The 14452-nt window shown below is 42.0% G+C and overlaps 1 protein-coding gene across 1 annotated transcript in view; it reads right to left on the minus strand.

Moving 5' to 3' along the window:
- The window catches only part of MEOX2 (mesenchyme homeobox 2), a 53440-nt gene extending 42089 nt beyond the window's left edge, over window positions 1-11351 (minus strand). Inside the window, exon 1 of the mRNA XM_005152880.3 lies at window positions 10474-11351. Coding sequence (XP_005152937.1) covers window positions 10474-10984 — 511 coding nt within the window. The 5' untranslated portion in view covers window positions 10985-11351. The remainder of the gene's footprint in view (window positions 1-10473) is intronic.
- Window positions 11352-14452: the final 3101 nt, after the last annotated feature.

A 14452-nucleotide genomic window follows, 5' to 3' on the forward strand; every position in this document is an offset into this window, starting at 1 on the left:
AACTTGATTGGTGCCTTCTCTGCGTGTCTAAATTTCAGTCTGAAACCATTGAAATAAAGATAGCTTTATAGGGTTCAAATACTGTTAGACCCTCATATTAAAGGAATAAAGGTGTTTGCTTGTAAAGTTGTAGCAATGTATTAAAATGTAAAATGTAAAGGGCTCAGAATGAGTGGAGAAAAAAATAAAATGCAAAGCTAAATCAAGTCTACAGGAAATTCTGGCAGCATATTTCTTCATGTGAAAACCAATCCAAAATATTTTTGTCCTTGCCTCCAGGTTTCTCCAGTGTATATTTGCATAATTAAAAGAAAAGTCATTCCGTTTGCTACTTTTAATATCATTTCATAAAAACAAATAATACAGACATAATAGTCATTCTTTTTATTAGCCCAATAACATAATGTCTTAGAAGTTCATGTGAAGTGGTGATAACACAAGAAAAGATAATGCTGTAGATTTCAGACACCTTATGGACAATTGCTAATGAAGCATTGTATTTATATCTGAAACTGCTTCACTGATCTGTAACTGTTCCATCTTGCATTGCTTAACCAACCAACATTACCTAACAGATCGCTGTGGTTCTGAAGTTAATGTCTGTTAACATCTAAATGGAAATCCAATTAAAGTAAAGGATCCTGGGGTTTTGGGATGATTTTGTTTGGTTTTTTTTTTCAATAAGGAAAGTCCTCATTAGGAATAATAAATGGAAATTAAAAGGATATACAGGCGTACACTTCTTCAGAAATTGGCTTCTATAACAAAAAAAGAAAAGAGAGGGAGGGAGGGAGAAGGAGCCAGGAGTGAGACCATTAGTGTGTATTGTTCTAATGTTCTCAGGAACGCAAAGACTTAACACACAGCTGCAGCTTGAGGTCATTGTGGTACTCCCAAAACAAGAATATAGGAAGAAAAGAAAAGAAAAGAAAAGAAAAGAAAAGAAAAGAAAAGAAAAGAAAAGAAAAGAAAAGAAAAGAAAAGAAAAGAAAAGAAAAGAAAAGAAAAGAAAAGAAAAGAAAAGAAAAGAAAAGAAAAGAAAAGAAAAGAAAAGAAAAGAAAAGAAAAGAAAAGAAAAGAAAAGAAAAGAAAAGAAAAGAAAAGAAAAGAAAAGAAAAGAAAAGAAAAGAAAAAGAAAAAAGAAAAGAAACAAAAAAGGAAAATAAAAGAAAAAGAAAAAAGAAAAGAAACAAAAAAGGAAAATAAAAGATAAAAGGAGAAGAAAGGAAAAGAAAAGAAAAAAGGAAAAGAAAAGAAAAAAGAAAAGAAAAGAGAAAGAGCTAAATACTACTATGTCACTTCTGAGTCAATCAAATCAGTAATTCCAAAGTGCAAAGGACTTGCAATGTTTTCAAGTTCTCCCTAAGCCCTGTGTAAGGCAAGTCGGACTTGTGGACTTTCACCGGGTTTAAAGTCTATTTCAGAAAGTATTCATTCAAAAGCAGTGAACACACCTTAGCCCCCATTAGACTGCTGTCTTCTGGCAGAAAATTCTGTTTGGCATTCTAAGCACAAAGCTCTACGCGACATCTTCGAGTAACCAACACCACCATACCTGCCTGGGTTTCCGTTCACACAGTTTTCACCAGCTCATTGTACAAAAGCCTTGCAAAATGTGCTGATGTATAGTTTAGTGACTCATATGACTTCAGTTCTTTCACTAAACCAACTGATAATTTTCATCAATTTAGGAGACATCTAGTCACAAGAATGTTCTTGCCATTCTTTTTATAGTAATAAGCACATTTTAACAAGTAGGTTTTGCTTGTCCACATATCCTATGAGGATGGGGCCTAGAGTGTTCTGATATTCTGCACCAGCTGGAAGAAAATGAAAGGCTTGAAAAACTAGGAAGATCTGTGCACCTGAGGAGCCTTACTCACCCTGTAAAAACATCCCCTACTAAAGAAGCCCCCATGCACACTCAGGGTACACTGTATACTTCTAGTCTATGCCATTTTTGGTTTGGCAGGTAGAAGACACCACTGTTCATTCAACTCTCTTCAGAGCTACACTGTCAGTCCACATATGTCCAACAGATTTTTTAGTATCTATTTTTAGAAGGACCAAAGTGGGAAACAGTTTTTTCCACTTGGTAAATTAAAGTGACTAGTGCCGTCAGTTTACCAAAATGTGTAAACATACACTTAACTTCAGGTCTGTTTGTATCAAAGTAGTATGACTACTTCTGCTGTGAAGACCTGGCACCACTCAGTAGTTTGTTTCAGCACACCGAAGATTCCAGTCATCTCCTAACATGCAAAATTAAATGTATACTGGCATCACCATGGGACCACAATCTCAGAATTAAACTCACAATGGAGACAGAGGCTACTGAAGTGCATCTAATGCCGTTTATGTAAGGCAGCATTTAATCAAGCTCACTTGCTAAAAATAAAAGATAGCTGTTAGAGATCTGAGAGAATGTAGAAGGAAGAAGGATTTTTAAAAGCCTGAAGTAATCTGTTTCAGTTTTAGTTTTTCATATCCTATTTGCTATAAAATAATGTTCAATCAACCAATTTTTCCTTTAGTCCAAGAAGGAGCTTCATAAAAAAAAAAAAGAGAGAGAGAGAAAAGATTACTTGGCTTCCAGTTAGGGTTTCATAATCCACTGGATTTTATTGGTTTAGTAAAACTATGCTCTTCCATCATAAAGGAAAGATTTGACTCATTCCTTTGAGGCTTGTTTCTTCTGCTGCTTGGTCAATTATTTTGTTTCATTTGTTGAAAAGAAAGATAAAAGGAAACATAGGTTCAAGTATAAAATCACTTTCCTTTCAAATGGCCCTTAAGCTTTCATGTATGTTTTCTTCTGTTCATGTACTTTAAGGGCCCCTTTTCCTGGTATCGCAGGGTTTATTCAGCACAGGTAATTTTTAATACAGACTACTTTTCTCTTTACATTCAGCAAGAAGCACCAGTGATTTCAGACTGTGTAAAATTTAATGATTATATTCATCATTAAGCAACAAAATATTCAGTAGCCAATTTCAAAATGTGATTTCTGTTTTTTTCTTTTGATGTATAATCACATGCCTATTTAGTAATATGCACAACTTCCATTCAAGTAACCTACCCCTAAAACTATTTGGAAAATTCACAATTCCATACGGAAAATAAACTCATGCTCTGAATAGGACATGAGTTATGTTACTGTCTGTATGAGGTATGTTGCCGTCTTCTGTAGGTCCAAGATCTCAAAATGAAGCACAGCCTCCCTAATCTACAATGAATGTTTACATCTTTAATATCATTGATGTTAACAAGTAGAATTTTGACAGCCTAAATTGTCTATCTATAATGTTTAGTACAAGACTTCAGAAGCAACTTTTCATGTATGACATTGAGCTGTCTACTAGTACATCCCATTATATTAATAATTTTTGTCCATTTTGCATCACCGAGTGAATGCTAGGGTTACAATGATGCAACTCTGCGCTAGTGATATTACAACTATATATATGTATAAAATTAGCAAAAAATTAAATAACATCAGTGTGACTTAAATTTTTGTCTATTAAAAGATGGTAAATGCACACAGTTTCGGTAAACTTATCAAAGGACACAGATTTTGCAGTATATATTAATAAACTAAAAGTAGAACAATCACTAGAAAACTAAGACCGATGGCAGCAGTGGCTTTTTAAACGTAGCACAAAAAAAGCATAAGCCCAAAACAGCTCACTGATCTATCTCCTTCTTCCAAGCTAAGCTACATTCATAGTAAGAGCACACATCTTAAAATCCGGTACTATCAAAACTCAGTGAGAGTTTTGTCATCAGTATCTTCCAGGTGAAACTTCCCACAGCATGTATGCTTAAAAGTTATTTATTTTAATGCTTTTTTTTTAGTGATTCCCATACCTAAAATACATCCAATACTAGAGTGTGTGCATCCAACAAAATTACACCAGGCTATCTTTTTGTTCAAACTTTCATTAAATACAATAGAAAAGCAGACATCTGGTCAGAAAAGACCTCAGACACCCACCCCAGAAGTCAAATGACTTTTTGCTGTGCACACCTATGCAGCCACAGAAGCTCATGCTGGTGAAGATGATGCGGTTGCGTTGCTGAGTAGTGGGAAGAAGGCTTTGCCTGCAGTGTAGCTGTATACCATCTTGCTCCTACCCTGCCACCAGCAGTACTTGAGAAATGGTGATGCAGATCTGTAAGTCTTTAAAGCCTACTAAAAAAAGCTCATATGCACACACACGCACACACAGCTTTTCATTTAATAAAAGCTTTCAGTGCTTTACAAATGGAAGGAAAGCACTGGTATTGCCATTGTATAGGTTGGGGAAACAGACATAAAAGGACAGGGCATAGGCTTGAGACAGATCGTGAGGCAAGATTCGGTACCCAGCTGTGCACTGATGTAATGAAGTAGCCCCAAGCAGTGTTTATCAAACTTCTCTAACACCACACCACTTTAGTTAGAAATCTTATTAGCGACATATGAAAGTATTTATATTTAAAAAATATGACTTTCCTTTTGTGTCCTTTCAAGTTGCAGTCTGAACTGTACTGGAACAAGAACACGGGATAAAATCGCAAAAAATAAGGACTGAACCCAACCCCATCATAACTACATTTTACTGATGGATTTAAACTGCTCCTTCTAGCAGATGAAACCAGATTTATTCCACTTCCTTTGCAGAGACTAGCAAAACTGCTTGCTAGAGTACAGTTTGCTGCTGAAAGTACTGTGCTACAGCGACCATGCATACTGCTGTGTAACACTGTATTTGCTGAAAGCAATAATCCAGTGAGCAATATCAGGTTGTTAGCAGACAGCAGCAAACATAATGTTGGCACCTTCTCTTGAATTTCAAGACACAGAGCTCTATTCTCCTCTTGAGGACTTCAAAGATGCAGCATATTGTGTCATCGCATAACTAAAGAATGAGTATTTCGAAACAGCAAACTATATGCAGATTAACAGGCTCAATTAAAAAACACTTATAATTAGCATGTCCAAAAAGGGCAACAAGTATGGCAAAAAAAAATAAATAAATCTGAAATCTGATTACTTACTGTGTAAAATAATTGAGAAGTTATACTAGATGTGTTAGGACAAATTTTATACTAGGATGTTAAAATCAGTGAAGTTAAAATTCAAGTTGTATGTATAATGCTGAATTGGCAATGCTCAAACACTAAGGCAATCCTAATATTTTATCAACATCTGCAAGAATTATAAAGCATTTTCTTTTCCCTACCATGCAACAGCATTTTTAAAATCCTGAAAGGTGACTACAACGATGATACTTTTGAAACGTTTTAGTGACATTTTCTCCAGATACTGCAAGAATATTTGGCTCTATAATCCCCATGTGTCCATATCTCTTTTTGCATTTGGTTTTCGTGCCACACTTCCTACTCATCCAGACCCGCCAGTGACTTTTCTTTGAAGACTGGAATCATTGATAGGTCTTAATATCTAATAATAAAAGAATAACATGCAATTACATTTCTGTGCCAAAAAGTTAAAGCAGAGTAACAGAATTGAGCTCCAATGGCTTAAAAAACCTTGAGCACTTCGGCAGTTCAACTAGAATCAATAGGCACTCCCTCAAAAACATTTGTGCTCCAGCAAATGTCTGGATTGCGACCCCCATGTTTCTAAGAGAGAGGACTTGGGGGAAGAAGTGTAAATCCTACTGAATGATATATATAAACAGAGAGAAATACATAATTAGAAGCCATACTTATTTCTGTCCACACAAAATTACTCTTTGGCTATGGGCAAAGAATTCTGAGAATGTATCTGTAAAACACTGTTTCAAAATTTTACAGTCCTAGAAAAGTTCCTGATTGTATTTCCTGACAGCAAAAGTGAGCATGGTGCAAATTTTCATCTATTAAACGACCCAGCAAATCGCCCATGAGGTAGACCAACATTTGCTAAACAATCAGACTTAAAACTTTCCTCCTAAAACCATGATTATTATTCATTGGATTTTGCACTGTTTCATTTATGAAATTTACTGAGGTGTTTTTTGTTGTTGTTTTTTTTTTAGTAGTAAATGATGCTTTGATTCTGGATACCAAACAAATTAACTCTTTCCAGAAAAAGTCTGCTTTATTATGTATATTCTCTTGCTTCCGTTTACAACCACGCTGAAAAGCACAGACATGTTGATGAATCAGCTACACAGTTCTTTCTGACTACAAGTGTGCAGCTCATTTTTCTTACTGATGTGTTTCAGAAACCAATCAGAAGTCCTCAAAACCCATGGTTTCTCAGCATTTATAATCATTTATCAAAATGACCTGGTTTTTAGAGACCATTTCAAACAAGCATGTATGATTTATGTTATTTAGATGTGTTTAAAATAAATTCCCTGGAGATATAACTTTTTACTGCTTGCATTTAAGTAGAGACAGGTTATAAAAGATGTTAAAACACTGGAAAAAAAAGGCTGTTGTTTTCTTTTTGTGTGATATGTCAATGAACAGAACCCAGCAAAACAGCTATTGAAATACTGGAAGCCAGAAATGTTTTTGTAGGTTTAACAGCAGTGTTTCTGTATGATACCATTGTAAATGTAGTCAAAATTATGAATAGATGTTACTACCTGCAAGCCTTGCCTTGGAAATCTGTGCCACATAAAAACATTTTCCCATGTCAAACTAAAAAAAAAAAAAAAAAAAAAAAGGCTTCTTAGGCCTGGAGCATGTGTTGAATTCCATTAGGCTTTAACTGGAATCAAATTTAATTATAACATATATTTAGCTATCGCAATGAAATGTTTTAAGAGCTGAAGTGCTTAGAACTCCTCCAATGGTACTCAGCCTCCCCTGGTCTCTTCAGCATAGTGCAGATATTCTTTTCACCATAGCATTTTAGGCTTCCTTAAGACTACCAGATTCACTTTCTCTTTGTACTTCTCAGTAAACCAAGATTATACTTTCTATACATGCATTAATCCGCTTTTGTCCTGGCTGAAGTTTAGAGGAATCTTGGACCTGAGTAAGCCAACTTAGGCAATCACAGTAGTAATTGTGCATTTGATGAATCCTGCATTGTCTGAGAATCAAAACCTACTCTATAAGAAAACAGAAATAGAATGGCCTCAAAAAAACCACAGGCGAGTAATGAAAAGGGGAGGCATTAGAAAAATCCAAAATATTCCATATAGAACAACTTGTACCTCAAAGCAACAAAGCACTCCAATAACTTTTTTTTATACACTCAGCATGGTTTTCATCCACACCTCATTAGCACACAGATAATTCTGACTATTAGTGCACTTTAAAATAAGTAATTTTATTTGGAACCTCTCCTCAAATTTAATATCGTCTTTTACTCCTACATCCTTGACATACGCCAAGCTGAGTTACAAAGGCAAGGATGCAGATGCCATTATTCCACCGCAAAACGTTAACATCTAAAGATTTGTGCGCATCACTTCTCAACTCACAGCCTAGTTTGCTGACCCTCTTCTGGGCCTACGCAGGTTGAAAGGAATGTTCTGAAGATAATGGGAGAGCAACTACAGAACCTGGAGTCACTGACAGCTGTATCATGCAGGAGTCGATGACAAAGTAAGCAGCATTTCCCAGTTCTTTACAACAAGAACAGCTGACAATTTCACCCTGTTCTGTAGCAGCCTATTCAGTATCTTCAAAGGGAACTTCCCAAACTCCTCAAAACCTGGGTTAGGGCAGAAGAAAGCAGTCAGTCAGGCAGTTTAGAAAATTACCATGAAGGCACATTTCACCTCGCTTTCTCAATCCCGAGACAGAAGTATAACTGAGTGTAGCGCAAAATATTTCTATCGTCCCATTCCCCTGCAGAATGTTAATTCCAAGGAAAAAAGAGCAAGCACAGGGACAAGCACATGGTCCATTGTCCTAATTTTTGCCCACTCTCTTAATTTTTCGTGATAATTTACAAATATTACACTCCTGCTATCAGAACAAGTAAGTAAAACGGGATATATCTGCTGGTGAGTTTTCAGAGTATCTATAAGTCTAAGCAACAGTTACTAATTTGGGAGACAAATGATACAAGGCGTGTTCATGTTTTACTGTCTTTAAACTATCTATAAACTCAGCTTTAATAATCAATGCTCCTGAACTTAAACACTGAGAAATAAAAGCCGAGTGGTGTGGGAAAGGGACAGCATAAGGTTAATTCAGCTCCAAAATGCAGAACAGATTCAGTGCTCGGGAAAACACTGAACAATCTGTGGCTTTAAGTGATATGCTTAAGAAGAGGAAATATATCTGTAAATAAGCAAGAGCATTAATAATTCTCTCAGAATGCTGGCACTGAAACTTAAACAGTCTCTCTTCACTTCTTAGTTATTTACTATTAGGATTTTATACAAATGCCTATTGAAGTAGTTCCAAATATGATAAGTCTCCAAAAAGTAGGGAAGGCATGGAGAAAATTCTTTCAGTACTTAATTCTTTAAGTACAGTTAGTTGTTTAAAAAACACAGATTGATGAGAAATAAAGGGGATGATTTTTTAATCAAATAAGAGGCAATTATGGATGACAAATATAGAAATGCAGCCACTTAAAAGTAGTTCTTGCTGTCATACATTAGAAAAGCATTAAATATCAAGCACCAGAGGTCAGGATTAATAAAGGGGTGGGGTCAGTCCAAATGTTCAGTCCAAAACTCAAGCTTTTCCTGAATAAAACCCAAAGATACAGCAGCTACCCTGTTGCTGTTAAAAGACTCTTATTTTCAGTTTGAGAGATCCATAATTGTATGAACAGCCATAATGCTTTTTCCTTAGGGGAAGGGAGGAGGAAATAGTTACCTGCCTTGATCTTCAAAAAGTCTTAGAAAGTGAGGTTTGGAGTACTATGCAAGATAAGTGTAACCATGGCTAAAGACTTCAGCCCTGATCCACTAAATCCAGTGGAAGGCTCCAGTCACTCCAGGGGAAGTTGGAACATTCCCCACTAGTGTTTCTTGAGTTTGCATTGCAAATGAAATAACCAGAAAGCGACACAGATAGTTCCCTGACAGTGAAAGGGACTGATTTCCTTTTTTCCTTCAGCTTTAAATAGACTGACAAACACAATAAATCCCAACACCGACAGTCATCCAGTTTTTTTCCTATTAGTAACTGGGAAATTTTAGTATTGCTCATACATCTCACGAAATCAGAGATTTCCTTTATCTCATAAAATGTAGTGAAGATGCAACAATACATTTTGCCATCAGTGTTTTAACTTAATATGGGTTTTAATCCTGCGACAGTTTTCAGCCTGTACACAAGCTGCGTGATATAAAATTCTGTTAAACCCATTCTGAATTACTCTGTGCTTGTTAATGTAGCAGACAATTAAGAAAATTATGGTATCTTTGAAAGTTATTTTTCAAAACAGCTTCCGTTGCTTACGACTTTACCAAGCTCAACATTTACAGTGAAAGAGGTCACGGTTTCAGTTGTGAACTTCATACATATCTGGAAAAGCCTTTCACTTTCTCTTCCTCGATAACAAACAATTAGCTACGCCTGCTCTTGAGTTTTCAAGCTCTTGAGCCCTCTCTTTTTCAAGTGCCTCCTGCCTGTCTAGGTATATTTTTGATGACTCCTCACTTCATGCATGCCCTGACAGAAGTGCCATCAGTCGCGCTGCCTTCACTGAGTGCCTTTTGCCAGAGTGGGACTTTGACAGGCTTTGCTGATTTAAAAACGAAGATTATGTCAAGTCTTTCTGCACGCTCAGTGATGCCGAATCGTCGCCCTGGAATGACTGTGGGTCTATGGTTTTTGTGCTCGCCTTTTAAGTAAGAATTGCAGTGATTTTAGGAGTTAGACAGTACCTTCCCTCCGCCCCCGCCACGAGCAAGCTGAAGTGAAGCAGCTTACTCAGCCTCCCATTCACCAGTTTGCTTTCCAGCCCTGTAATGTTGCCCCTTCCACGCGTTCTGGGATTCTCTGCAGCGCACGCAGACCTTGAGGGGCAGCGAGGCTCCGGCATCTCTCCAAGCCCCACGTCCAAGGCCGAGCTCTGGTGCTGGGCATCGCCTGGGAGCAGCACTCGGCTCCGCAGCGAGGGGCGGGCGGGAAAGAGCGCGCTATATCCCGAATTTTGGAGCAGCGGTAGCGTGTCGGGCAGGGGGGAGGGGGTCGCGGGACCAGATGCTAAAATCCTCACCAGAACTGCAAAAGTTTTTCTCCTCAGCTGTAGGAAACTCTCTCGCGCACACACCGCCACCTTGATTTCATGCTCTATCATGTGCTGGATTTTCCCTTTTTAGTGCCCTTTCGCTGCCCCGTAACCCTACTAAGGCTGGCTTTAGGGATGGAGATCCCGGGAGCACGTTTGAGCCACCCGGCAGCCGACTGTCAGCGGGCGGCGAGAGCGCCGCGGCGGCGGCGGCAGGCGCACCAGGGCCCGCCGAGCCTGGCCGCTGCTGAGGGAGCCGGATCCCGGCATCGCAGCTCCCCCCGGCACCCTCCTCCCTCCCCGCAGGGTAAAGCATGATCCGTTACCTGAACTGTCGCTTTTCCTTTTGCCGGACCTCTTCTCTGTTTCCACTGGGGACAGAGCCTGCCTGCCATAGTCCCCCGGCGCACACGCGGCCCCCGTGGGGGTGTTAGTGCCCAGGCTGGAAGAGTTTGAACACAGGACGGGGGGGCTGCTGCCCAGCTCCGGGGGTCCTCCTGAGTCGGGCTGAAGGCAGAGGCTGTGCCTGGCCGCGGCGGGAGGAGACGACATCTGAGGAATGTGCCAGTTCGTCTGCAAAGCCTGGTGCTGCTGTTGCTGGTGGTGGTGATGGTGGTGGTGGTGATGGTGGTGGTGCCCCCTATGATGCTGGCTGGCAAACATGCCCTCCTCATTGGGGTATCCCGCTATTATGCAAGAGGAAGAAGAAGAAGACAGATCAGGGTAGGACATGTGGTCAGATCTTCCATGCAGGGCAAGAGAAGACTGGGAGAAAGGGTGCAAGCTCTGCGCAGTGGCATGGGGGCTGCGCAGGCAGCCAAAGAGTGTGTGATCCATGGCATGCAAGTCTCAGGTTCCACGCAGGAGAGTTTAGGAAAGATCCAACTTCACCACCCTTTGTCAACTTTCACTGTAAACAGATCAGGGTTGGGATTTTTTTTTTCCAAAACGGCAACGACAGACTCTGCAGCAGGCAGCTGAGCTCAGATAATCCAGGTCTTTAGCCCTAGTGGCCAGTCTCCGCTGCATAAACACTCGGACCTAGATGAGCCTTTCTCAGAGCTGCTCAGATGTCAAGAAGTGGGAGAGGTTGAAGCCAATAGAAGGTGGTCCCAGAGAACTGCTTGACGGGGGAAACAGCTCCGAGAGGTTATAAATACAGTAGTGTGTAATGTGAGCTGGGGGCTGGCTCAGCAACACAGCACTGACCACATGCAAACTCCCTCCAAAACGCCAGCGCCGTCCCCGCGCCGAGCCGCTCCGTCAGCGGGCGGCAGCGCTGCTCGCCCGCGCCCCGGGCGCCGCAGCACCGGGGGGGGTGGGGTGGGGAAGGGGGAATCTGAAGGGGGGGGCCGGCTCCGTGGGGGCGCAGCCAGGCTCTCCCTGCCCGCGGGCGGGCCGCGGGAAGCACGCCTCCCGCCGCGTAACCCGGCGGGGCTGCCCCAGGCCGCCGCCCACCTTCTCTTCCCTCCCCCCGCGCGGACCTCCGAAGGGGGGACGAGATGGAGGGCGGGTGGCGGCGGTGCCCCCCCTACAAGTCGAGCGGCGCCCGCGGGGCCATCACCGCCCCGTCGGGGCTGGAGGGGACTCCCGGGGTGCCACCCCCCTCAGAGAAGCTGGGGCAGGGGAGCGCCATAAAGACCTGAAGCGACACCCGCGGGGTGTCCTCCGGGGCGGCAGGCCTGGGTGCGGGGACCACCGCGGCCTCTGTTCATCTCAGGGGCTAGAGGGCGCGGGCAGCTCCTCACCTGTGAGCTCAGGTGGGAGGGCGCAGCGCGGCCTTGCGGGTCCCTTGCAGCGTGCAGGGCATTGACCCTCCACCCGTACTCACAGCCCATCCGTGGGGTGAGCGCGCCGCTGCCCTGGCCTCCACCGAGGTGTGCCAGCTCCCGCGCCCACACTGCCGCGGCACCACCGGCGCTCACGGGCGGCCGCATCAAGCCGGGAAAGGTCAAGTGTCCCTTCTTGCACCATGCCCGTTCAAAACGACAACTCCTCTAAGTTTTATTCCTTGTATTTTCATTTTCTTCGTTGAGGGCTCTAGCGGCTCACAAGGGACAACCTAGGGAGCCCGGCATGGCTTTTTTGGTTTGCTTTTTTAACACGCGTGGGGTGGAATTCACAGTAGCCACGAAGGCGGCTGATTTGAATGAGGGTAACGCACTTACTGCGCTAAAATTAAAAAAAAAATAGGGGGAAAAAGAGAAAACAGAAAAAAAAGAAAGGAGGACCACTGCACTCCTGCAATTTCAGTCTAAATTCTTGGGTCCATGTGCGAAAGATGAAGTGAATTTCAATTGCTATTGGAAAAAATCAGCAATTGTATGAGATTTGCAAGAGCTAGTTTCTTAAACGGAAATTGACTCCTATTTTGTGGGAAATTAGTTTTGCAGACTTTCTAAAAAAAAAAAAAAAAGTAAAACTTTTGTTCAGCAGCTGCTCCACTTTTCCCTGCAGTTTCAGGCTGGGCTGGAACCTGCAGCAGTCTGTGGACGGTAAGATTTTCCCCCCTTTTCTGACATCTAATGCTTTTTTAAAAATTGTCTTTAGATTTACGTATAGCAACGCGGCCTTTAAAACGTGAGCGGTGGCCAAAGCAGAAGTTGCTGCCTCTGTGCACTGTTCAAAACTTGATATTTCTTCAGAATAAAGGAAATATACAGTTACACCACTGATGAAATATTCTGTGCTTTTCATTGTGTTTATCGTTTCAATATGTGCTCTAATATTAGAAGAGAGGAGCACAAAGAAAGCTCCGGGGCTGAACCTCGTGGGTTCGCTGACTTGCGGGGCTCTGAGGGTCCCTGGCAAGCAGCAGTGCATGGAGCGGGAGCTGCGAGGCCGCTGCAGCCCCTGTCCCGGCTCCCCGCCGGCAGCGGCAGAGGTCCGAGAGCTACAGGGGCGGGCGGCGGGGCCGGGCCGGGCCGGGCGGCCCCAGGTGAGAGCGCGGGGAGCGGCTGCGCGGCACCCCCCGGCGGCTGCTCCGCTACCCACCGCACCGCATTGCACCGCTCTCCTCCGCAGAGGTCCAACCTGCTGCTGCCAGCCCGCGGGGGCCAGACGGCGTCGTGGGGTCGGGGGCCGGGGTCGGGGTGGGGGGCAGGAATGCCAGGAGCTCTCCTGCAAAGGCCGCTGCCGCTTAAGCCCTGACACCGCCACAGCTCCGAAGGGGCCGGGGAAGTCCCAAACCCAAACCGATGTAAAAGGTGTAAAATAAAAGCTTTCCCCCACTTCTTTTCTTTTCTTTTTTTTTCTTTTTTTTTTTTTTTATTCTAGGGGATGGCCGCACAGGATTTCTCACACACGATAAAAAAATAAAAAAGTGAAATAAGTGAAGCACAATGAAGAAAGTGAGAGGGTGCGAGGGGGAGGGAGAAAAGATTAGGTTTCCAAGAGAAATAAGAGATGGAGCCAAATAGCACTTTTTAGGGAGAGGTAGGAGAGGCTCCAAAAGGTGAAGAAGAAATAAAAAAGTAGAATAAGGCGATAACAAAATTATAATGGCACGGTTAAGTCTGCCATTAGCTCTGTAATCAAGTGTGAATATTCGGTACTGGGCTTCCTTGGGCTCCTGAGTCCCCTAGTGAGTACACAAGTCCTACATCAAGTGTTCTTACTGGTTCCTTAATAAGAGGTTTCAAGCACACAAAAACTGGAAATACAGATCTCTGTAGAGCTTTATGCTTTCATTTGAAACTATAGAAGGAAAATGCAAATATAGGCAACTAACATTAAAGCGAATAAACATCTTCAAAAGCCTACTGAAACGATTCAGAAAGTTTCTGTGCAGAATTATCGAGCAACTATGGCTCAATGATACCATCGTTTGTAAAAATTTGTAACTTTTCAGCTTAAGAAAGCTTCAGAGCAAAGCTTCCCAGGGAAATAATTACTGAAGAAAGTGTAAGCAGTTAGTACCTCTCAATATTAACGATTGAATTCTTGTTTGTATTCTATCTCTTCAAAATGTGCGTTTGACCTACATGTGGTACAAAAGCATAACTTAAATCAATGCCAGCAAGTTTGCCCAAAGCTTATAACATCAAGTGAAAAAATAGAATGTTTTAAATATATGAAAACAGTAAACGGTTTAACTCATAAAACCATCTGGAGCCAACACAGTTTGGAACATCATTTATATTTTCATGTATGGGTTAGTATTTGCATTCACTTTATGCTTTCCTTTTTTGGTGGTAGTTTTTATTTTTTGAGCTTAGGATTTATGGGGAAAGATATCATATAAAATTGACCTGAATGAACCAGTGTGCAGTTCCTGCTCTTCAGGACTTTTGTAGCCTGCTCATT

Source organism: Melopsittacus undulatus, chromosome 1, assembly GCF_012275295.1.
Source record: "Melopsittacus undulatus isolate bMelUnd1 chromosome 1, bMelUnd1.mat.Z, whole genome shotgun sequence".
In the NCBI taxonomy this organism is placed as follows: domain Eukaryota; kingdom Metazoa; phylum Chordata; class Aves; order Psittaciformes; family Psittaculidae; genus Melopsittacus; species Melopsittacus undulatus.